Here is a 24943-nt window from a genome sequence, read left to right as displayed (position 1 = left end):
CAGTAAAGACTCAGGGCTTGCAGAGGAGGTCACATTTACTTTTAGAACAGTAAAGTAAATAGGAGAAAAGTTATAAAAATGGGCTAGAATAAAGATAAGATTACTACAACTACACAGGGCAAAACTCAACTGGAAAAGAAGTTGGCGGGAAAACAGCAAAGCTCTCTAATGTGTCTGCCTTCCTGAGTTCCTGCTCTTGTGTCAATATCTGATCCCAGTAGGCCAGACTCACCCCAACAAGGGGCCAGAGATCAATCCCTCCCCCCACCCCTCCAAATCAGCCTTACTACTGCTCAGTTTTAGAGACTGAACGTTCTCCCTCTTCGTTCAGGGCCTTGTATGTTTTTTTGTTCAAGCTCTACTTCTCATCAGTAATTACCTTCTCCTTTTCCTTCCATTTTCCTCCAACTCTGTAATTAGGCTTGGAGGATTCTCGGGAGCTGGAGGCATGCTGCCAAATTTACATACATGTCTCTGATCTTTATGGAAGAGAGGCTTCCCTGGAACCTGAAGGCCACCTGGGCCTAGGATCACGACACAGCGTACTTCTGTGATAGTGGAAAATAGTTGCTGGCATTTTTGTGTCTGTTTTGTGTCAGCCAGCATTGTTCTAAGTATGGAAGCATCTTTTGGGTACTGGGTCCCAAGAGAGTCAGTGGGGCCATCAGCAACTCTCTAGCCAGTGTGTAAGTGCTCAATGAATTAAACCGATCATATCTCATTTGGATTCCACATTTAATGATTGTTGAACTACTGGGTGATCATGAGCCTTCTACTTATCTGGCTCCCTCTCAGTCTGCAGAACCTGAGCAGTTAAACTCACGGAGGTGAACCCTGCTCCCTAGTCTGCTGACTAGTGAACTCTTCTTTGAGAAGTGGCCTCAGTAGATGAGGCTAATAATTTGCAAGAGGTGTCTCATCTCCTTACCTGGTCCAGAAGGCAGGCAGATAACAGCCCCCTCTTGATCATTAAACAATGTTGGTCTTCCGGCTTCTTTTAGAGGGAGACATCCTGTAGTTCTTTAAGCTCCTGCATACCTCATCTTCTGACTTATTTTCCATTTCTTCTGCTCCTGGAAAATTTGTCTGCAAGGTTTCTGACTGGGGCTTGCTGTGGTGATTTGCTGTGCCAACTGCATAGTTGCTGATTTGCTCCTGAACCCGGAGTTTGGAAAAGAGCTCTTGGCTGCATGGAGGGGTCCTATGTGGGTTGGTTGGAATCAAGAAGAAGAGTTGGATTTATATCTCTCCTTTCTCTCCTGCAAGGAGACTCAAAGGGGCTTACAAACTCCTTTCCCTTCCCCCCTCACAACAAACCCCCTATGTAGTAGGTGGGGTTGAGAGAGCTCAGAAGAACTGTGACTAGGCCAAGGTCACCCAGCTGGTGTGTGTTGGAGTGTACAGGCTAATCTGAATTCCCCAGATAAGCCTCCACAGCTCAAGTGGCAGAGCGGGGAATCAAACCTGGTTCTTCCAGATTAGAGTACACTTGCTCTTAACCACAACGCCACTTCTGCTCCAGTATATGATGCTTCTCCCAGTATAGGAGGAAGAGTATACGATTGTGTGTCTGCTGACCAGCTCTGTGCTTGTGTAACACAGCGGCAGTTGCTGTCATCACACCTTGTTTGTGGAAAATCTCAGTAGTTGCTGTGAGCCGTTCTCCTGGTTTGTTCCTGTGTTAACTGTAACAGCCAAGGTTGCATATTTGTTACTCTAGTGTTGGGCTTCACCATATGTGTGCGAACAGCCAATCTGGCATGTTAGAAATCTGTGAAGTTTACACTTGGGGAGTGTCGGCGTATATTAATTCTACTCTGTTTTCCTAACACCCTCTCTTGCCTTTCTAGTATTCCCTCCCACCTCCGTAGCAAAACAGATTCTATTGTAAGGTTTTACTACACTTGAGTGGGCGAGACACCCGTCAGCCGCCAAAACTGCAACTGGGCCAGTGTCTTTTAAAAGATCTGGAGGAGTGGATGAATAACGGGGCCAGCAGCTTTCTGCCAGTTTCCACGCAGTAATTACATTGATCTGTACAGAGCCATCTCTGTAGTGATTATGAACTGTGAGGGAGTGGAATGGATGCAGGAACCCAGTCTGGTGGTCTGCTGCTGGTAGACCACCAGGTCTGGGTGAAAGGAAAAGTCTGCTCATCCTATTTTCTCACTTCATCCAAGCTGCTGTAGGTTGTCATGTGTTTGACCTTTTTGTGTACATCAGTCAAGAAGAGCGTTTCTGTCATGCTTCCTTGCCATGAATCTTCCAAACACTTGGTGATGACTGGGTAATGGTACAACTAAGTACAGTAGCAATGTTTTCCTCCAGTGGAGGAAGTGTGTCTGTGGTTTGTTTGTTTTTTATTATGTTTTGGTTTTGGGGTGTTTCTTCGCTGTTCCTTCTTCCTCTTTATATGTGTTAACTGTGTGCACATTTTTAAATTGGCTTTACATAGTTTTAAAAATTGTTTTAATGGCTTCAGTTGTTTGCCACCTTGGGGACTCTATGTTGGGTGAAAAAGTGAGGGAACCTTTGAGGTGGGGTGAGGTGGGTTTGTATATCAATGCTAGGCATCTCTTCAGGGTTCTTCATCTTCAACATTTTTTTCCTTCCATAACATTTCCCTCCTACCTGGTCCAGCCATGAAGGCATTCTATGTTCTGCTTAACTGCATTTCTTGACTTAAAACCCATTAAAGGACACTTCTGATGTAAATGCCCAATACTGGAGTTGCATCTTTCATCAGCTTCGTTCACTTTTCACATCCTCACGGCCACGAAAGGTTGCTAGGTGGCATTGGCCCAGTCACACACTTCTCAGTTTAACCTACGCTAACGGGGTTGTTGTGAGGATAAAATGGAAGAGAGGATAATGATCTAAGCTACACTCTGGGGAGAAAACTGGGATATGTATGAAGTAAATAAGAAAATAAACATAGCATAATGTCCATGCTGGGTCTATTTTCTGCAGAGTATACGCCCTGAAAGCCACCTGCATTTGTGCATAGGGTCCTCTGTGTTTGTGAGCGGAAGATAGGTAACTTCCTGCCATTCCTTCTAGGTACCAAAGGCATGGAATGCTCTCCCTCCACTCCCACCATGAACTCCTACTTCTATAAATTCATGATCAACTTGCTCAAGAGATTCAGCAGTGAGCGGAAGCTGCTAGAGATGAGGGGTGCCTTCATCATCAGGTCAGATGAAGTAATGTTTTAAATATTCTTTAATTTTGACTTTTCTATATGAGTAGATAGATGGTGTTTGGTGTCACAATTTGAATGACAGACAAGTCAGTGTCTAGTTACTGACATATAATGCTGGAGTCAATACCATATCCAGACAGTCACCAAGTAATGAATTGCAGCATAGAATTCTGAACCGTCTTATACTTCCTGTAGGCCAAATAAAGGGACATTGTTGAAGTGGCAAGGCCATTTTGTTGAACTCATCAGCGGGCAGTAAAAGGGAGTGGCGTATCCGCCAGAGGAACATGGGGGGTCAATTGACCCCAGGGGCCCCCATTGGATCATGTGGGGGGCGCCTGGCGGGCCCGTGGGGGGCGCCCTGGCCTGGCTGCTCCTAGGTGCCCCTCGACCTGGCCCTGCCTGGCTATCTGGGACTGCTGCCATTGGCTAAGGTAAGTGAGGTGCGGGGGAGGTGGGGCGGGGAGGGCGCGTGGAGCAGGTGTTGCCCCCGGGCGCCTTTTTCCTGCGGTAAGCCTCTGGTAAAAGTTGACTTAACAAGAGAGAGAATGACATTCTGTCTTGAAACATATAATTTCTATTTAGTTGGCAAGGCTGGTAGCATTGATCGAACTGCCCTCTGCTAAGTTTTCCTTTTAGCAGACTGACTGGGCAGGAAGGTAGCACTGCAACTGCAGTGCTGTGAGCTTCTGTGATGGAGGGCCTTTGTCTCTTTGCGGTTGTGAACCACTGTGCTGGCAGCATTTGGCAGTCATTCCCCCCCCCCCCCCCACCCCTGAAATAGCGCAGCGTGGCTCACCTGCTCACTATGTGTCTGATTCCTCTGCCTGAGAAACTTTGTTTCCTTTCTGCTAAAGGAAGCAAAATGGCATGTGTGGGTAATGCGCACTCTGGTTTTGGTGAGAGTAGCTTTCTGTGGTTGCAGTCTTCCGATTTGAACTTCCTCTGCATGATGGCTACTCCCTGCACTCTGGCTCCCCACGTGGATTGTCCCTTCAATATGGGGCTTGTTTCTTGCTCCTGAAGGTGATCCCCCAGAGAGCTGATCCACAGCTCACATTATGGGGGTATTGATGGTCATGGAAGTTTCCACGTGATGCTTGTGACTTCAGAATTGGCTGCGAGTTGATTCGGAAACAGGAGAGCGACTGGATGTGTGTTCCTCTGCTTTGTGCCATATGCCTGTTACAAAGAGGCACAATGTCCTACATTTCCTAACCATCCCTACAAGCCTTTGTGAGATCATCAGTCGAGGAACATCATGTGGCCAGCAGCCTTGTTTCCTCATCAGCAGACTTCCTAAAAAGCAGCTCTTCATTGCCCAAGTCAAGGCCGACATGGATTGATTTTTCCATACGTGTCTGCAGCTTGTCTTCTCTGAGATTAAATGTCATCTCGCTAAACTGTCTTGTGAGCTCTCATTGTGCTGAGGCAAATGAACCAGTGTAGTAATGCACTGCTGACCCAGCAGCACCGTGGTAGAACGTTGGAACGCCAACGGACCTACGGCCTTCTGGTCGCACCGCACCCCCACTCCTCATCCCCCTATGAGTCACGGGTCATGAACTGTCTGGCTCAGTCACCGGGCGCAGGGACAATGGTCTTGCCCCCAGGTGAGGATTAGGCTCAGACGCTTACGCTCCTCTCCGCACGTAGCCAGGTGAGATCATGCATCACATGATGATCTCCCGACCTCCCGCCCCCGCTCTCCCCCCGGTCCTCCCTCCTACACGCATAGAATAACAATAAAAGGTGCCAGGAACCAGCACGCTGGAGACTCGCTTAGAACACTTCGCTGGCTATCTCCACTAGATGTTATCTCCGCCTCGCCTCGCTCTTACGCTGACCACGCGGGTCGACTCATGCTGGTGCCGAAACCCCGGAATCCTCGAACCTCCACCCTGCTCTCTACCGTCAGCCTGGGAAGGGTCAGCGATAATGGAAGTCCGGCTGGATCGGGCGATCCAGGGACCACTGCTGTATCGCTTCGTCCCTCTGGATCGGCGATCCAGAGACACGCCCTAGGGACACTCTCTCTCGTCCCGGACGGAACACCGGGTAGGAGTATGGGAGCTTGCAAAGCAGGGCTTTATGACAAGCATGTTGATCGAACTGGAAAGCGTTAGCTTAAATGCGCAGGGTCCCCCCGGTGAAGAGAAGGGAGCTGCGAAATTGGTTGAGGAGATTGAAGCTCAGTGTCCATGGTACCCAGAGGGGACATTGAATCTTAAGGATCGGGAAAACATCACACTTTTCGCGACAGAGCCTCGCTACGATGTCACTGCTACTGACGCGGAGGCCGTTATGTCGCCATCAGCCTGCAGACCTATGGCTCCCTTTGCTGTAGGTCACTTCGACCTTTCACCTTCAATTTCAACCTCCGGAATTTTTCTATCCACTAAATTGGACGCCTGTCCTCCTTCTGCCCCCCCCTTTGCTCCTCCACCATTTCAACTCTCCCGCTGGCTCAGCCGCCTCTCCCCCTGTTCGCCTTCATTTTCCTCAAGCCACTGCATCTCCATCAGCCATCGTAATGGCTGGTTTCGAAAACTCTCGAGAACGTGATAGCCACGATTCTGCAGAAGAAAGAAACCCTGACGGAAGACGATGCCATATTCTTGCATTGTGCCCCATTCATTTCACAGATACCGAGGGGAGGGTGGCGCCATTCGGCTGTCGAAAACGGGCCTTCTTTTAAGCTATATAACATCCTCACTGAGTTCCAGAAGCGAGCGCGAGACGTGAGGAATCACTAGCCCCTACGTGAGAGGCATGCTGGAGGCAATCGCTGGAGGGAATCACCTAATGGTTCCGGACGACTGAAAAACCACCTTCGTGATGCTCCTGAGTCTCTGCACAATTTGTGATCTGGAAAGCGAGTTCCGCCTAGCAATATCATAGGGGAGCGCCTCTCCGGCGGCGCGCACAGCCAGCTTTACGGTTTCCGGCTGCTGCCAACCCCTAACGATCAGATTGTCCTGCCTGAGGCCACCTTTAGCTCGAGGCGCCTCTATAAGGCATTTATCAAAGTCCCCAATGCCGGCCAGCCAACTCCAGAAGCCCACCATCCTGCAAAACCCCAAGAGCCCTATGCCGAAGCTTCAGGAACAGGCTCCAGGAAGCCAAGAGGCAGGTAGATAGCCGGCAGGCTCCAAAACGAGCTCCTCATGCGCTCAAGAAAAGAGAACGCTTCCACGGAGTGCCGCGAGAGCAATCACGGGCCTGGGCAAAGATCCTGAACTGGCCGACATGCTTAAGGCTTGCCAGGACATCGGATCCTCCGCCCACCTGCTGGGGCTCTCCTCACCGCAGCACTTCCACCGGGCGGGAGGCAGCCCTCAGGATGACTGCTTTAACTGCTGCAGACCCGACACCTCCGGGCGGGAGTGTAGGCAGCCCGGGTGGGGGCCTAAGCAACCCCGATGGGAGGAGGGTCCCTCCCCCAGGAGGAGAAGGCCACCTAAAACCCGGGTGCCCACCACAGGCTTCCACTGAAACCACTGCCCGCCGGGAAACTCCCCGCCGGCCTCCCCAGCCCAGGACCAAGGGAGAGGAGAATACTAGAGCAGACCCAAACACCAAGTGCCCCTGCCAAAACCTTCACTCCCCTCTCGTGGCATCTCGGGCCAAGATGCACCCAGCCCATCTCCCTCTTTAAGTTCCCTCAATGCAGGTTCTTGTCGCCTAACCCAGTATGATTTGCCCATCCCCGGCATCGCACTATTGGGCTAGTGCTGCCAGCGCTCCTGCCGCTGAACAGGGACTGTTCATCGCCCCCGGAGTGATTTACTCCACGCACCAAGGACCCATCCATCTCCCCAAGTCTGGACAAACATCCCAGGAGTTTCATTGAGCCAGCTATGCCAGTTTGATTCTTCTTTGCTCCCATGCGCTGCCCGCTGCCGACCCAATAAAGGCTAAGCAAGCCCTAGCAGCCGCAGTCGGCACCGCCGAAGCGGTGGAGACGCTTCTATCGGGAGCTCCCGCCCATACCTGGAGCTCTATAAGTGTAAGTTCAAGGCCCGCGGGACACGCGCCGATGTTACCGCCATCAGAGCAGCCGAGTGGCCCCACCAGTGGGCTTCCACCGAGGTCAGTTCGCGACATCTGGGGGGGTGGAGACAAACCGACGGAGATCCGCCCGCCACGGTCAACAGCCCAGGACTCGAGCGGCAGCTTCGATAGTCCGCCCCATCGCTTTTAGACATCCATGTCAATCTCTGGGGAAGGGACCTCATGAGTCAGGTCAAAACGACTTTGGTCTGGGGATGGGTAAAGCCGCCACAGATCATTGATCCCACCGCAATTCTCTCCTCAAAATTACTTTCACTCGTGAAGAAAACTGTTTCCCTCTCCCCTCCTCTCCTTCTGTTTTTTCGACTAGTAGAGGCGGGAGGGCCAATTGGACTGATCATCTCCCTGGATTAAACGGGCCCGGCCCCTGATAATGCAGCACTGCTGGACAGGCCCCAGGTTGCAAGGGGCTGCCTACCATTATGCCCCCCTAATACCTAAAACCTGTTTGGGTTATGTTGCCCAGCCTGGCAACTTTACCAATACCATCGCTAGGCCATTTTTATTTAAACCGCCTTAAGGAGCGGTTCCGCAGGCTGCAATTCCCCAAGATAATTCGATCACAAACTTTAGCACCATCCAGCTTCCTGGGCGCTAGCCACCAAGGTCACGTAAGTGCAACTCCCTTGCAAAGAAAACCCCCCCTTTTGTTTGTGTGCTTAGGAATTCGCCCTCTTAACTGATTGCATCATTCTCCGGATGCACCATCTCCAAAAGGCGCCTAAAAGCCCCTTTGTGTTGCTGATTAAGCATGCATACCCATTAATCCTCTAGGACCCGCTTCTGTCCTCGAGGCTCGAATTCTCTTGACGCACCCTGATGACGCTTCTGAAGCTGGCCTTCACCAGGGTCGCTTCACCTCCGCCCTCCCCTGTCAAACAATTAAAGAAAGAGGGAGTAGGGCGGCCCCAGTAGGATTGCATTAAAAGCAACCTTCACAGGCTGCAAACAAGCCTTCTTATATTAAACTCTAAACTTCTAAACCCCAACTCAAACAAAACTCCGATCCTGATCTCCCGCCATCCGCTTCTAGAACTGAGCCTGGGACCCGCCCCCCCCCCCCATAACCTGGGAAAGGGGTGTGTTTCAGTCCCTCTTCCTACAGGTCCCTGTGGACTGATTCGCCATGACAGTGGCCAACCCATGGAATGGCTTGTGAGGAAACCAACCCTATCCCGGAGATGGAACACATCTTCTAAAGGATCCCGCCTAGCGGTCTCAATAGGAACGCTGGCCGCCAACGTTTCCAAAGACCCGAATGACCTGGGGAGACGCCACCACCAGCCAAGCCTCCTAGGAGCCGCTGGGCGCCAGCAAGACCACCCCCGAGACACCTGAGAACCCTGTGCCGCCTTTGCTATCATCACCGCCAACTCGGGCGCCACCATCCTTTGCCTGCTCTGTTGCCTCCTGCCGATGGCGCATCGTGGCCACCCCTGACGAGCTTTCACCAGACCAACATCTGGGAGCAGTTTGCTGCCGGGCTGCCAACGCCTCTATCTTCTTCTGCCTTGGGCCAGTACTCTAGGAGTCGGAGCCTGCTAAGCTCCTGCCTGCTCCCCGCCTGCAAAGCCTCGAGACTTCCTAGTGGAGTCTGGCTAAGCTCCCTTCATGAATGCCTCCTTCATCCATCAGGTGTACTCTATGAGCTGACTGGGGACCCGCTGCCCAAACCCCGGGTTGGCTTCTCCCTTGTCACCAAGACTGTCGCTTAACCATCATCTCCAACACCTGCGCCGCATCACCGGGCGCAGCCAAACGGGAACCGACCTGGCCCATTCATCGGGCTCGCCAGTTGGAACTGCACACACACGGAGGACATTCCCCCGTGTTCGAAACATCCTGCTCCCCAGGGCTGTTCTGGACCCGCGGGAGAGAACGCTTAATTACATTCCCACCACTCTCTGCCGGAACTTCTTGTTGCCTCAGTCAGCCTCACCATCGCCCCACCCTCTGTGGCTCCACCCCGAGCCCGACGCTGGCCAGCCTCCGCTTCTGCTCTTCGGACCCTCCTGTCGGAGCTGACGCTGGTCGCCCCTCTCTCCTCCTCGGGCAGAGTTCGCCTCCTCGCACTTCCTCGGTAGTGGGAGTCCCCGGACTCGCTTCTCTACAATGCTAAGAGACTATTACCGCCTGGCCTGTGCCCCCCAAGGGTCCATCAACTTCCCCACTTCCATTGCTCTGGATGCCTTGGCCTCCCGAAAGCAGCAGGAACTCGGGCTGCTTAATTCCTAGACAATCGTGTCCGCTTATTGATTACTTATTGTTATTACATCACCAAGGTTGTGAGAATGTACATAATATGTGTTGTTTTTTTTAATCTTCTTCTGATAATTCTTAAATTGATTCATATGAAAGTACGTGAGCTGCAAGAAGTTGTATCTAATCTGAAATATGATGTTTTGTCTCCCCATTGGTGGTCAGCCCTCTGGAGCTGGCTGCCGAGGATGGTTGAGTGCTATTGTGCAGCCTCTGCATTGGTTTAATTGTGTGCCCTCAAGTATCGGATCTTGTTTCTTTCGTTTCAATGTGTGTTCCATATTGCCTGTAACGTGTGTAAGAAGCCCTCGGAATTTCCCTTCTACCCTCAGCAACCAAGTTCTAATGTTACACAAGCAGCCTCCTCGGTCAGCTTGACCAGACGGGCGGAGGAGACAAGCCGCCCCTTTAAATCACCCCCCTTAGCATTTCGTCCCCTTCTAAAATGTAAAAAGGAGGAGATGTAGTAATGCACTGCTGACCCAGCAGCACCGTGGAACGTTGGAACGCCAACGGACTCCACGGCCTTCTGGTCGCGACCAAGACTCCCCCACTCCTCATCCCCCTAAGGAGTCACGGGTCATGAACTGTCTCACTCAGTCACCGGGCTATGTGGGACAATGGTCTTGCCCCCCAGGTGAGGATTAGGCTCCTAGGACGCTTACGCTTCCTTCTCCGGGTGACGCAGCCAGGTGAGATCATGCATCACATGATGATCTCCGACCTCCCCTCCCCCGGGCCTCCCCGAACTCCCCGTCCCTCCTCCTCCTACACTCATAGAATAACAATAAAAGGTGCCAGGAACCAGCACGCTGAGACTCACTTAGGGAACACGGACCTCCGGCTCCCGCTGGCGATCTCCACTCAGATGTTATCTCCGGCTGCCCTGCCTCTGCCTACGCTGACCACGGGCCTAATTACAAGCCAGCTGGAACACGAAGACAGACATCTATTGTGGGCGTTTGGCCGATGGGACTCTTTTCTTTCTCCTTTGGTCAGTGCAAGGTGCCGGAGGGGTGGGAGATGGGTTTACATCTCCATCCCAGGTTACATATTGTCAGGCTTGGCGTAAGAAGGAAGTGGATAAGCAGAGAGTGGCGTGGAATAGGGCTGATGCCACTGGCTTTCTGTGGAGGCTGAAATTATGTGGCTTTGTATTTGATGGGCAGAATGGTGTGGAACCTGGAATAGCACCAAATAAATTCCACAATGACTGTTACCAGCCAGACCTGAGGTGGGATAGGGTGTGGGGGCTATTTCTATGGAAGCAATGTCTCTACCTTTCTCCCTCACCCAAAAACAGGGTCTGCAACCTGTGGCTCTCCAGATGTTCATGGACTACAAATCCCATCAGCCCCTGCCAACATGGCCAATTGGCTGCTAGCTACACCTTTCCTAAAGCCATCTGGAAAACCATATAGCTGGTCAATTTGCTGTCTCATACCTAAATCTCAGGCCTTCTTCACCAGTAGATCAAAGAACCAAGTCTCCATTGCATGACTCTGTTATAACAATAGCTCTCACCTGGTGGTACACATGTACTAACAGTAGGACCCAGACGTATCCTAGGTGGGACTCAGAGTTTTCACAACAAGTACTCACTCTTCCTCAGATTTCACTGCATCTTCTTGTTGGGTTTCCCTCTGCAACCCCTGGCCTCCCCCCTGGTGCCCAGGCTGCAGCCCAGTTTAGCGGGGCCTTTCTTGCCGCCTACCACCATCCTTGGATGATTTTCTCTGGCCCGCTGGGCCTAGCCCTGCCCACCTCTGTCTTTGTTGGAGTCCTTGCGTGCCTCCGCCCAGTTGGGACATGGGCCTGTCACTGCCACCAACACCCCAGGGAAGCTGTGTCCAAATCCCCTCAAGATAAGCGACTTGCAGGACTTCTGCTTTGAGAGAGGAGAATTGCCTGGGTGCCATCATGGCTTTTGAATTAATGGCTGCTTCTTTGACTTGCACACAGTTCCAAATCCTTCATTCATTTTGTTCAGTGTTTCCACACTCCATCATTAACTCCTTCAGCAGACCAGGCTGTTGATGGGATTTCTTTTTCTTGCTGCAGAATTGGTCAAAATTTCCTTTGGCTGAGTGTGTATGGAAAGTAAGGAGGCTTGTGGAATCGTCCAATATTTTGCAATTCTGGAAATATTTACCTGAGCAGAGATGTCAGAGGTAGATTTCTTCTAGTTGTCTTCTACAGCTGTGTTTCTGGAACGAAAGCAGAAGTACTTTGAAAAATCCTGCCAAATAATTTTTTTAGATGGCTTAACTGTTTCTATTTTTATCTTGCAGAAGAGTGCATTTGGGCTCTTCAGGAACATAAAAATAAAAATCCCAGAACTAATCCTTTCCATGCCAGCCCCCTCCCTCCACATTTTAAATTTTAAAAAAATTGATCTGTTAAACTAAAATTCGTGAAAATATTTATGATTGTGATTTGCACAAGAGCAGAATTTTTATCAATTCAATTCAATGCCTTTTATTAGCATAGTATAACAACAACATCAGAATTTTTATCCTTCTGCAATGCAGAAACAAATGTTTTTAAAATCAGCATGCAAAACATGGACCTAGTCTTTTGTGGGGTGATATGGACATAAAGCAGCTGTTGAAATTTGATGTTGAAAGGATGCTAAACCTACTTAAAAAAAACCATTCAAGAATAAAATGAGCTTTCTGACCACCGCCCCTTTTTTTCTTGCCAGAGCAGAAACTAGACATGAGGTAACTGTGGAACAATACCAAAGTGAGGCTGAGGGAATCATCTCATTCCCTAAGGCAGGGGTCTGCAACCTGTGGCTCTCCAGATGTTCATGGACTACAATTCCCATCAGCCCCTGCCACCACTAAGCCAGGGACTTACAAGATGGTTCCTCTTGTAGGTTGCTGACAATGCACTCCTCTCTGCAGGGGGATGTTTTTTGAGAATTCCATACCTCCAAAAAGCCACTGGGCTTCTGGAAAGATATCCGAATTTTGGTGTGTGTTTGTTTTTAAAAACACTACTTTCTGTAATGAGCTCTCAAAGCACAAGCAGTATCTTCAAACTGCTATTAGCCAGGTGGTGATAACTTAAGATATTTTGGCTCCTTGTTAAAAGCAATCCCTCAAGTTGGGTTGGCAGAAGAAGCATCTCTGTAACCATAGCATTCCCAGCTCTCCGAAGGTTTCTAGTTTGCCAGTGGTCTCATACTGATAGGGGGAAATTATTCCCATCCATTGGACTGGGGGAAGGAAAAGAGAACAATGTCCTTTTTCCTTTTTTTTTTTTACCCTGGCTGGCTAATGCAGGTGGAAAAGAACCCTTGGAACTTTTCATGTGAACTGTTTCAAGGAAGGCAGAACTTCTGTCTCTCTGGTTAAATGGCAAAGCCAAACAATTGCATCTTCTACATTTGGGCTGGAAAGCAGGCCTGCCTGGGGTGCTGTGCTACTCCAGGGAGCCAGCGTGGTGTAGTGGTTAAGAGCAGGTGGATTCTAATCTGGAGAACGGGGTTTGATTCCCCGCTCCTCCACCTGAGTGGCAAAGGCTTATGTGGTGAACCAGATGTGTTTCCTCACTCCTACATTCCTGCTGGGTGACCTTGGGCTAGTCACAGTTATCTCAGAACTCTCTTAGCCCCACCTACCTCACAAGGTGTCTGTTGTGCGGAGAGGAAAAGAAAGGAGCTGTAAGCCACCTTGAGTCTCCTTACAGGAGAGAAAGGTAAGGTATAAATCCAAACTCCTCTTCTCCACTCAGCCATGCAAAGCGACTCTGACAAGATTTCACCAGTAACCCTTTCCCCCTCACACCCTCACTTAGCTCATATTATGCTTTTCTTTAAAAGAACAAGCTGCAAAGGAGGCCGTTTTTCATCTGAAAGCAGATAAATGAACAGTAGCCCAGAGAGCTATACACGCCACACTGGGCAGAGGCCAAACAGCAGTGGATTTCCACACCTTGTATTAGAAGCTAGCTCTGTCTCCGCTTCTCTGGCATTTTGATTGGGGAAATAATAGGTTTTGCTCAAAGAGCTCTCCAGCTTGACCATATTGACTCTCACGGTGTCAAAGAACTACTTATTTCTCCCAGCTGTAATTAAGCAAAGACAGCCGGGCATGCTGTGGACCAGAAATGCTTGAAGTGTGGAGGAGGTGCTCCATTGGTCCACTTGTACAGGAACAGACTATAGCATCTCACGCTTCTGTGAACCATTTCACATTTGGGCAGTGTAGGGCTAGTCTTCTGAGAAAGATGGCAAAACAGACTTAAATGTGTGAGATGGAGTGTGTGTGTGTGGATTTCTATTCCTGTAAGAAGGTGTGCCTCATGCTTTATGAAGAGGGAGTTTGGGGGATGTGATTCTTCAGCTCAGGAAGCACCTGTTTATTACCAGAAAAAGGCCTAAAACCTCAGGGCCACTTGATCACCACCGAGAGGCAGAACTGTTTGCCAGACAGAGCTACATCCCATACTGCCTATTCTTGGCCCTATACTGTCAACCCCTGGCCTTCCCCTTGGGTTCAACAGGTCTCTGAGGTTCTTCACTGTTAGAGCTGCATTCAGATGGGCCCTAGCCCTAACAAGTGATAGGCTGTTAACACCTTCCAGGGGCAGGACAAAGCCTCCTGTCCGTCAGAAATTCCAACTGAGCAGTGTGTACAGTCATGCTTTGGACTGAAATGTTGGCAAGCACAACATTTGCTGTAGGGTGTAATGCCGACTCACAGCCTCAGAATCTGGCTGAGCATGAAGGGTTGTGGTGGTCATAAGCAAGTCAGATGACAGATAGCAGATTGGGGGCAGTTCTTTTTATAGGTCGTTTTCTTAAGATTTCACAGAGGAATGGCTCCCATAAACTAGGGAACTTTCTGGAAAAGAGAAGAGTCCTCTGGGGTGCTGGAGCAAATTATATAGAAATATATCAAGCTTTGTCCAGGCTCCTCAGCTCCTCAAGAAACATTAAGTGGGAAAATCCTGTACCTCCCATTGTCTTCACCAGTTTCATAACAGGAAAGTCTTGTCATGTGGACTCTGTCGTTGGGACTCTGTGCTGTACCTCTTTCAACATAAAAAACGAAGTGCGGTCTTGCACTCTTCAGCGGCAGCCACAGCAGCATTAGTCTGTTTTTCAAAGAAGTACAGATTCTCTTGCAGTGTTTTAAAATGTTATTTTAGCGCTGCTTTCATCTAAACCATTATCATCTGCACTGTTAAACTTAGCATTTCTATTAATAGTTATTAATTCAGGTTTCTCCAGATACCAGGAACTATACTCTTATCAGTTTCTCACCAGCATGGCCAATTGGCCATGCTGGTAGGGGCTGATGGGAATTGTAGTTCCTGAACATCTGGAGAGCCGCAGGTTCCCTACCCCTGAAATAGCATTTATATCACCTCGGATGGCTGTTAGCAAGACCCAGCTTTTCTGTAAATAAATGGCTGGCACAACTTTTCAAAAAGTTGCGACTTGGTCCTCCCTCACTTCAACTTCAAATATGGAGAAGTATGAGATCCACCAGACCATGGCCACACAGCCTGGAAAACCCACAACAACCAATGGAGAAGTATCTTCAAGCAGATAGCACCGCTGTAGGATACCTACATGACCCCAGTGCATTTATGATATAGTTAGATTGCTTCCTCAACTCTTGCTGAGATGGAGTGATGATATTTCAATCATCTGGTTCCATGGGAAGGATGCCCTTGAGAAATTCTGCCAGCGCTCTGACAGATTCTGCTGTGCTGTGAGTCTGGACCAGCCTGTGCAACTGGACCCCTTATTGAACTCCGCTATACAACTATTTGATAGATACACTTTGTACTAGAAATCTACTGATGGAAGTACTTACTTCTTACCAACTCTGTCTCAATATCTACTGGAGCACCTTTTATCACTGAATCCTATACTTTCAAGGGTTTGTTCAGTGAAATGTGCATGTAGAGGTGACAATAATTTCCAGCAACGAACATCTGATTTCACTCTGCAGTGGCTCAAGGAAAGATGTTTGATTTGCTTCTCTGGCGCAACTTCTCAGCTGGCATGTGAAGAACATAGAAACCTTCTCAGCTCAAATCTGAGTTTCTGTGGAGATGTACTGGGACCACCGGCGTTGAAGACTGGGACGACTTTGTCATTTTTCATAACAATTCCTGCTGATGTCTCAAAGGGGAATGCTTTTCATATCAATCTGGGTATCATAGCTGACACTAAGAATTACCTCTGATGCTTTAACACTGTTTTTCCCATCATCAAAGCCTGGCTGGATTCTGTGAGAAGAGTTCAGATGAGTTTCTTCCTCTGGAAGGACACCTTCTGCACCACATGGACAAGTCTTGCCTACTTCTCTCCCAAGCTCATCAGCAACATTTCCTTGACCCATTTGGCCTTCAACATGGGTCTCGAAACTTCATTTATACAACAGTAGTTCTGAAGTGTAGCCATTTGGTTTGCAGGATGGGGTAATCTACATGCTACTTTGCTGTAGGTAACATTTTGCTTCATTTTTAATTGCTCTGTGCTGAGACAGCCAAAGAGGTTGCTCTTTCATCCAGTAATTTGAAGGTTGCCCTTGTTTCTAGCTCAGCATGCTCTGAACATGAATGGATGTTCTTGTTTTCAGCCGTCGTCTTCAACGCGTCCAAATTATTAAGGCTGGGAGCAGTTTGTCGATATTTGTGTCACCTTCATAACCCCTCTGCTACCCCCAGTTAACCTCCATTGAGTCTTTTCATTGTTTCCCTTCAGGTGCAGTCCATCCTTTGCCCTGGCAATCTCCACGCTGCCATTTTTTTTGCAAGCTCTTCAAAAACCGCCCAAATGCACTTGCCTGGAGAGATCTAATAAAAGACCATTGTGGAAATCCAGCCAAGAAGCCACTTGTATTTCTCATAGTTTGATTGGGCGGGAGGGAGGTTGCCAGTCCTTGGTGGTGCAAGAGTCTTATTCAATGTCCTGTGCAGTGTAGTTGGAAGTCATTAAAGGTGCTTGGGAAGTAGGTGGTGGTTGGGATTCCTCCTCTAGTCCCCAGTCCTGGCTCATTTCTTCCACCTGACATTTCAGTTCACATTCTCATGCAGGTTCTCATGCCCTTGGGACATAGGTGTCAAACTCGCGGCCCTCCAGATGTTATGGACTACAGTTCCCATCATCCCCTGCCAGCATCATGCTGGCAGGGGATGATGTGAACTGTAGTCCATAACATCTGGAGGGCCACGAGCTTGACACCTGTGCCTTGGGAGAATGGCAACCTAATCAGCTGACACTGTCAATTACAAACTGATTTCCTCCTCATTTGCCTCCTACTTGGCTTGCTCTTCCTCCCAGATCCACTCTAAATCCACCATTCCTCTTCACCTTCTCATTCCTTGATTTCTGTGCTTCTTCACCATGGAAGCTATCTGCTTTCCTTTCTGTTGCTTTCATTGTCCTTCCAGCTCTTTCTGTCTTCCTATGGCCCCTTCAGCCTGATGCCTCGAACTCAATCTCACCAGGAGCGGACTATTCATTTTCCCTCCCAAGCCTTCCTCGTCTCCTGTACTTTCCATGTGCATTGAAATCTTCACAATCTACTGTAGAGGTCACAAAATAAAGGCCAACCCATGTTTGGCCATAAATGGGGTTGGGGGAGACCACCTGGCTTTCTATGCAGCCCCATGGCGACTGTGAGGAACTAATGACCTCAAATACTTCAGAGTCCAATTCAGATCGATACTGCAAATGGCAGGAAAGGAGTTACCCTGTATCTTTCTTCGGACCACAAACAACCCCTTGAGAGCATCTCTTGTCCTACTGCAGAGCTACACATACTTTGGGGGACATCGTCAGGGGTATTCAGAGCAGCTTGAAGCTTAACATTAAGATGTTTGGTGGTAGTGACTGGCCATGAACTCTTTTGGCTGCAGGAACAGATCAAAAGACCTGGGACTCCAGATCGAACAGCAGTTCAGTTTTCTTCAACAACTGTGTTGCAATCTGGGAGCCAAAGGGCACGTTTTCTCTCCAGTTAGAAAAAAGAATAATCGGTGATTAGAACAAATTCTGCCAACATGTGTGTGCTCATTTTGCTTAACTCTGCTTCCAAGAACTAAGGTTTTCAAAACAGTTGGGATGTTTGGCAAGGACTTAAGAGCAAAGGCAAACTTAAGGGGAGAGTGTAAGTAGATGTGAGTAGACGTGCAGCAGGAGAAGGTGCCAGTGAATTGTGGGGGGAGGGGAGTGAGGGAGCTGCTGTTCTGCCCCTTCCCCCCTTCCTTCATCTTCTGAGATCCAGCAAACTTTTCGGTTGTGTATTTTTTTCTTTAATGCTGGTATATTCATGGTAATGAAGTATGTGCAGATGGAAGGAATATGGCACTCCCCCTCTGTCCTTTTAATCCTCAGTGTATTTATCCGCAGTGGAATTTTCCAAAAGTCCTGCCATTGTAACTTTTTTGGATGGAGGGAGACTCCTGAAGTGTGGAAAGATGCTGAAATGATTCAAAATAGGTGTGCATTTATTTTATCCGCTCTAGCATCTTGAAGACAGACTATGATGTATTATGTGTGGCTGGGTATGTTTTTGTGGGGGTTTTCTTCTTTTTATGCATAAATTCGACAAAGAAGAAGAAGAGTTGGATTTATATCCCCCATTCTCTCCTGCAGGAGACTAAAAGGGGGTTACAAACTCCCTTCTCTTCCCCCCTCGCAACAAACACCCTGTGAGGTGGGCGGGGCTGAGAGAGTTCAGAAGAACTGTGACTAGCCCAAGGTCACCCAGCTGGCGTGTGTTGGAGTGTACAGGCTAATCTGAATTCCCCAGATAAGCCTCCACAGCTCAGATAGCAGAGCGGGGAATCAAACCTGGTTCCTCCAGATTAGAGTACACCTGCTCTTAACCACTACGCCACTGCTGCTCCTGAATGAAGCAAATGGTTCTGGTGCTACAGGTTGACTCAGCAGGTACAGGAGTGAAGGGCTCTGGGAACCCTGACAGCCCTTTCTCGTAACAAGGCAGGAAAGCGGCATCCACAGGCTGGGTGGAACCGTTAGAAACTGCTAACTGCCCTACACAGTGAAGTTTAGTGATGCTGCTGATTTTGCAGCAGACTGTTCAGGAGAGAGACTTCCCTCATTTGTCACGTAAAATCGGACGGTGGCTGATCGGGGTATTTTCAGGTTGCATTGAGCATCTTGTATAGCTGTGGGAAAAGTTTGCAGCTGCCTTTTGGTCAGCTGACTTGCAGATGATAGAGGAATCAGCTGAAAGTTGGGTTTCTTATCCACAGCAGTTCCTCAGCAAAATAGCTGTGCAGTGGTGGCAAAGTGGAGCTTCTCCAGCCCATCCAGGCTGGACATAGGCAGAAACAATGGTTTTGATCTCTGCATTGCAAAAGAGAAAGCGTATTCCACCCCCACCCCCCACCCACCCCCACACAAGCTGGGCAAGAACAGATGGAAGGTTTTTAATGTCTGCATTGCAAAAGCGGATAGGTCATTTCTCCTTCCCTAGGATGCATGGGGACAGATGCAGTACTTTTAGCCTCTGCATTGCAAAAGGGAACCGGAAAAGAGAAAGTTTCTCACTCTAACTATCAGCTTGGGCTGTACAAAGAGTGGGGATAAGTGAAGCAAAATCTTTTGGGCTTTTCTGCTCAGCTTTCCCCTTCCCTATTTTTTTTTGGTTGCATCTCAGCAAGGATGGGAGGTCAAAGAACCCATTTCTAGCAGATCAGGTAGGAGTCAGCTCCTGATTGCCCCCTTCCTGGGTACAGAGGAAACATTTTCCCATTGGGAGATCAGATCCTGTTGTGGGAGTAGCTGGGCGTTTGCTTCTGGTGGCTGCAAGGAGCCTGTTCCTGTCAATACACACAAGCAGGTTGTGAACGCCTTGACAGCCTATCAAATAATTAGCTACTTGACCATCACTGTCGAACAGGAAGCAAGCTGAGCTGGTATATGTTCAAGCATCTCTAGTGAAGTTGTGCCTAAGATAGAGGACAGAGTTGCTGGTTCCAGAACAAGGACTATCATTTTCCCTCCTTCTCCTTGAGGTTACCCACAGGGAGTTAGGTGGTGGGTATTCCCTTGCTGCCCTCCTGCTGCTTTCTTCCAGTCAGTATAAGGAAAATGGGGGGGGGGGGGGAAGCATTGCACATATTACAAATTAGTAAAGTGTCATTGGTGGTTGTAATGTCACTTCCAGGTTTTTCACTGGAAATGACACTGGGGTTTCAAGGGTTCTGTCCCTCCTCACAAGCTCCCACTATTCTCAGCAGAAGGCTGACAACCCTATATCTTTCACGGCCTTCTCCACTGTTGAATAATCTCCTCGTAGAGATTATACCGTTTCTCTACGCACATGGTGCTGGAGATGCTTGGAGACCAAGATGTCGAGTGCGAGAGAGAGTGAGAGACCGAAAGGAAGGAAGTCCCTAAGGGTATAGGTCTAACATCAAAGGGATAGAGCCAGCATGATAGAGTAAAGGTGACAATGCCTAGGTCCCTATCTAGCATCTGGCTAACTAGTCAAACCCCCTCTCTGGTTGAGGCAGGAAACAGCGTGAAGTCCTTCTCTTCCAACATCCACGATCTCTTTTGCAACTCTAGGTGAAGCACTTGTCTTCTGCAGGGTGGACCGTGGCAGGCCTGACAGAGGCGGTGCCATGGAATGCTTGCAAGAGTGAGGTTTGCTTTCCATTTTTCGCAGGACTAGCACATACTTGGTGCTCTCGATGGGGCTAACATGAATTGAGAACATCACTGAAGAGGCGGTGGATTAACTCCTGAGATACAGGATCCATGTTTCTCTTCAGCAGCTTTCCTAACTTCCTTTGGGTATCAGTGTGAACTGCAGGAAGAGAGGTATAGCAAAAGGGCAAGCAATCACACTGGGCCAGGATGACATCAGTCATTTGATTTCTGCCTGGGAGCTTAAGATAAAATAAGTATCTCTCAAGTGCTCTTGGCGTTTTGCAGGGTGCTTCAAGCAGATTAGATTGTCCTGTTTGTGCTCTCTGCTTTGACGGTGAAGTTTCTCTGCCGCTGGAATATGAGAGACCACAGCTCAGTTAAGTCAGAAATCAGTGAAGCTACTGAATCCTAGCTCAAGGGCAGTGTTTAAAACCCTTCTTGTCAGATAGTGTTTTGGCCAAGAAAATGAAATTATGCTTCCATTCCAGTACAAAATAACCTTTTTTAAACAGGCTTGGGTGGTTTACCCAAGACCCCAGAGAGCTGCTACTTGTACAAGGAGACAGCACTGCCCTTGATAGACCAAGAGATGGTCTCAGTAGAAGGTAGCTCCTTGTGGAGTCATTCTTGTTGTCTTGAGTCACAGAGCCTAAAATGGCAAATAGAAGATTCCAGTACATTCTGTTTTTTGTGTAGGATAGCTAGCTGTTTGTTGAGCTTGGCCAAGTGCTGCGGATGCTTCCTTGTGTGAGCTTTCGTCCCGTAGCCTCTCTTTCCCCAGAACTTCACAAGAAGTTTATGATGCCCAAACATGCTTGGCAGCCCCTCACCATAGCTGGCTAGTGAAGTCATCTCAAAGTCGCCCTGGCTGCGATTTAGCCTTAACCAGCCCATCTGAGTCAGAGGAGCCCCGTCAAGTTCTGATTTACATGGCTGGTTGTAACTGCTTGGGAAGCAGCTGGTTCAATCCATGGGGGAATTCTTATTGGTCAAAGGCCATTTATTTCAAAAGACTGTAATGGCTCCTTTGGACCCATTAGCCTCTTGGATAAATAAGAGCATGTTTTTAAAATGTGTGAGGATCGTTCTCGCTTGGTCTCAGAGCTCATTTTTGGTAATTAGCTGACATGAAGCTTCACATCTGCAGACTAATGGCTGAAGGTTGTGAGAAACAGCAAGTGTGGCTCCGAAGCGAGGTGGCCAAAAACAGCAAGCTATTGATGGCAGTGAGGAGGAGCCACTGTACACAGAACTGGAATAGATGCCCCAATACCTAAGTCATAATAGAGCAGTCCCTTTTATCTTTGTGTACCTCAGGGGATGAGGTACAAGACCAAAGGATTGGCAGAACCATCTTTCAAAACCAAAAATGGCAGTTCCCAAGAGGTTGTGTGGTAGAGCAACCTTTGACTTCTCTTGACAGTTGGCCGGTTCTTCATGCTAAAGACCACCAAAGGGGGGGAATGTGTCTACTATCTCACAACATGTTGGTTTTTCTTTGCCTTCTAGCATACAAACATGCTGGGAGAATTTTCAAAGAGTGAAATATTCTATCTGTGTCAGTTAAGCCGGGTGACAAAAATCTCTGCGTATGTATTTCTGCGAGTTTAGACACTGTTCATGGTCTTCTTGAACACTGTAGCCTATAATCTGTAAATGTGAAAAAAAAGAGATACTTTGTGGTTTTTCTAATGTAACGAAGAAAGTAAACTAACTTTAACAGTTTTGTTTGAGGGAAAGGATGACACATTTACCAGAGATGAGTAATTGGCTAATCTTAACTGATTCAACATTTTAGACTCCAAATTTCCTTGCCTACGGTTTTTTTTTCCTTCAATGGTTTTTACTTGTTTTGAGTCTCCAGCTTCGGTTGGAGAAAGTTGAATTTAAACCAGTCCGCTTAAACAAGTTTGTCCATCCACTGAATCAGCTTATGAGGTGGCAGTTTGTAGGTTAGTTCAGATGTTCCCTCAGCATCACTGTGCAGATGCTTAGTCTTTGTGAGAAAGACAGAGTCTAAATGAAATAAATAAGTACTCATCAAAGAGATGTGGCTTTCAGGAGTACAGTTCAGCAAAGGATGTTTTGCAGATAACAGTTATCAGCATACTTTTGTGACTATCGTTTTAACTTCTGTGGTTTGATTTTTTTTAAAGAACCTTTGATCCTGTTCTCCTCTGCCTTTTTTTCAGGCTTTTGTTCAGTCAGTCATTTTTATCTGAACAAAAGAGCTCAACTGAAATCACAAAGACCAGGACCAATGGTTAAGAGCAGGTGTACTCTAATCTGGAGGAACCAGGTTTGATTCCCTGCTCTGCCGCCTGAGCTGTGGATGCTTATCTGGGGAATTCAGATTAGCCTGTACACTCCAACACACACCAGCTGGGAGACCTTGGGCTAGTCACAGTTCTTCTGAGCTCTCTCAGCCCCACCTACCGTATATACCGGCGTATAAGACGACTGGGCGTATAAGACGACCCCCCCACTTTTCCAGTTAAAATATAGAGTTTGGGATATACTCGCCATATAAGAGTACCCGGCGTATAAGACGACCCGACACTTTACAGATGATTTCCCAGGGTTCAAAAGTAGTCTTGTACACCAGTATATACAGTACCCCACAGGGTGTTTGTTGTGAGGGGGGAAGGGAAAGGAGTTTGTAAGCCCCTTTGAGTCTCTTACAGGAGAGAAAGGGGGATATAAATCCAACTCTTCTTCTACAGTGAAAGCATCTTGTAGCGCTTTCTAAAAGCAGGCAGGGAGGGGCTAGGGTAGGCTTCCTTGGAAGGAGAATTGCAGTCATAACAGTGGAGCGTCAAAAGAACCATTGCCGTGAAGGCCCTGTTACAGCCAGAGCAGAAGGATCTGTGTATGGGGTGGGGCTAGGACTAAACCAATTGAAATTTTTCACCTTTTCCTGTCTCCAACCAGGCTTATCAAATACAAAACTGATCCTGGCTCCTTTTTAAGCAAGTATTTGAAATCCAGCACTGTAAAACTGTCCATATTTCAAACCAGGAGCTGGTAGTGTTGCCATGGTTTCGCTTGCCTTGAGGGGTGTGCTGCTAAGGACTGATAGAAGTGACAATAAAGATGGGAAATTATGATTTTCATATTTTTAGGCTGGAAAAAATGCATTTCGGGCTAGGGTATTTTCTCTGCTTCAGATTGCATCTTTCCCCCTCATTAATTGCAGGTAGCAGTTATTTGTGCAGATGCCTGAGAGATTTCGACTGTTGAGGGAGGATGGGAGCACAGGGTTCTTATAACCTTAAGTGCCTCTTTAAAGATGACCAATCTCAAACAGGCACTGAACTGAGATGGGGTCAGGTATTTTGGAGGGGGAGTTTCTACTGTCCTTTTGGCATGGACCGCTGGTTAATTAGCAAAGGTTGCACTGATGTCTTAATGTTTGCAAACGTGAGGGGAGCAACTGATCTGCTACCCTTGTGCCTGTCAAAATTCTTGTATTCAGCCTGCCCTGCCCCCCCACCCCCCCATACACACATACACAACACACAGTCTTTTAAAAACCTGGTTGTATGGCAGTTTTAGAAGCATCTCTTCTTAATTCCCAGGGGGGCCATGTAAAGAAACTGATATGAGTGACAGCAGTTACCTGGGCACATCTTCATATTTCAATTTCACTTTAGATTCTCATGAAAGTCGGATATTGATGTCGAGTCAGACAGGCAGTTGTATTTGCTTGGCCTGGTTTTTATGAAATACTTGGCTTTACCACAGCTGTGACTAAAATAGCAAGGTATTTATTCTTCCCCAGTACATTCTTCTACGATGTGCTCACACCCGGGTCATTAAAAAGAGTCACAGATAGTTTGATTTTGGGAGAAGACCCCAGGGCTGCAATGATGCTCTGAAGTGGCTCTTGCTGGGATCAGGTGCCTGAACTGATTGCTTAGCGATTGGCTTGAAGGCAGCTTTGTTAATGTTTTTGGGGTTTTTTTCGTTTTGGGGGTTTCAACTCTGATGGCAAATTCTGGTTCAAGCTTGGCCTGAGATGGGTTACTGGGCGCCAACTACTTTATAACTATTAGCACCACAGTTAGTATCTCACTGCTTTTATAGATTTTAATTAAATTAGGATGGTTTTATGATTGTATTTATTACATGTTGTTCACCGCCCAGAGCCCTTCGGGGATAGGGCGGTATAAAAGTTCAATAAATAAATAAATAAATAAATAAATAAATAAATAAATAAATAAATAAATAAAAATAAGTTCCAAAAACAAAAGCCACACAATAGCACTTTTTAAGGTATTGTAAATACCTAATAAGCCTGGATGAGCCAGGCTAGCCCAATCTCATTCGATCTCAAAAGCTAACCGAGTGAACCCTGGTTATTATTTGCACCCAGGAAGTCCAGGGTCACTTTGCAGTGGCAGCCAATGGCAAACTGCCTTTGAACATCTCCTGCCTTGAAAACCACAAGGGTTACCATAAGTTGACTGCAGCTTGATGGCTCTTTCTACCGCCAATACCTAGTCATAGGTAACACGATCACAAAACCATGTACATCACAAATTTGTGGGACTTTAGGTAGTCATCATTAGATTGGATGTTTGTTATAGCACAGAAGTGGCAGGAAGGAAGAGGAAAAAAATTAAAAATGAAGGCGTGGTGCCTAAGCCCACAATCTGCCACGGTAGTCTTAAAATAGGAAACAAAGTGCGCTGTACATTTTACTAGATTCATTTATATGGTGCTGGGTGCAAAATAGGTTTTCTGAGTTGCGC

At 47.9% G+C, this 24943-nt stretch overlaps 1 protein-coding gene across 2 annotated transcripts in view; it reads left to right on the top strand.

Moving 5' to 3' along the window:
* VAC14 (VAC14 component of PIKFYVE complex) overlaps positions 1 to 24943 on the top strand; it is a 105005-nt gene that overhangs the window by 45487 nt on the left and 34575 nt on the right. For both annotated transcript variants that reach the window (XM_048515487.1, XM_048515486.1), the window contains exon 14: positions 3061 to 3193. In XM_048515487.1, coding sequence (XP_048371444.1) covers positions 3061 to 3193 — 133 coding nt within the window. The remainder of the gene's footprint in view (positions 1 to 3060; positions 3194 to 24943) is intronic.

Source organism: Sphaerodactylus townsendi, linkage group LG14 (genome assembly GCF_021028975.2).
Source record: "Sphaerodactylus townsendi isolate TG3544 linkage group LG14, MPM_Stown_v2.3, whole genome shotgun sequence".
NCBI classification, from domain to species: domain Eukaryota; kingdom Metazoa; phylum Chordata; class Lepidosauria; order Squamata; family Sphaerodactylidae; genus Sphaerodactylus; species Sphaerodactylus townsendi.
The sequence above is the reverse complement of the archived record's forward strand: the minus strand, read 5'-3'. Positions and strand labels throughout refer to the sequence as shown.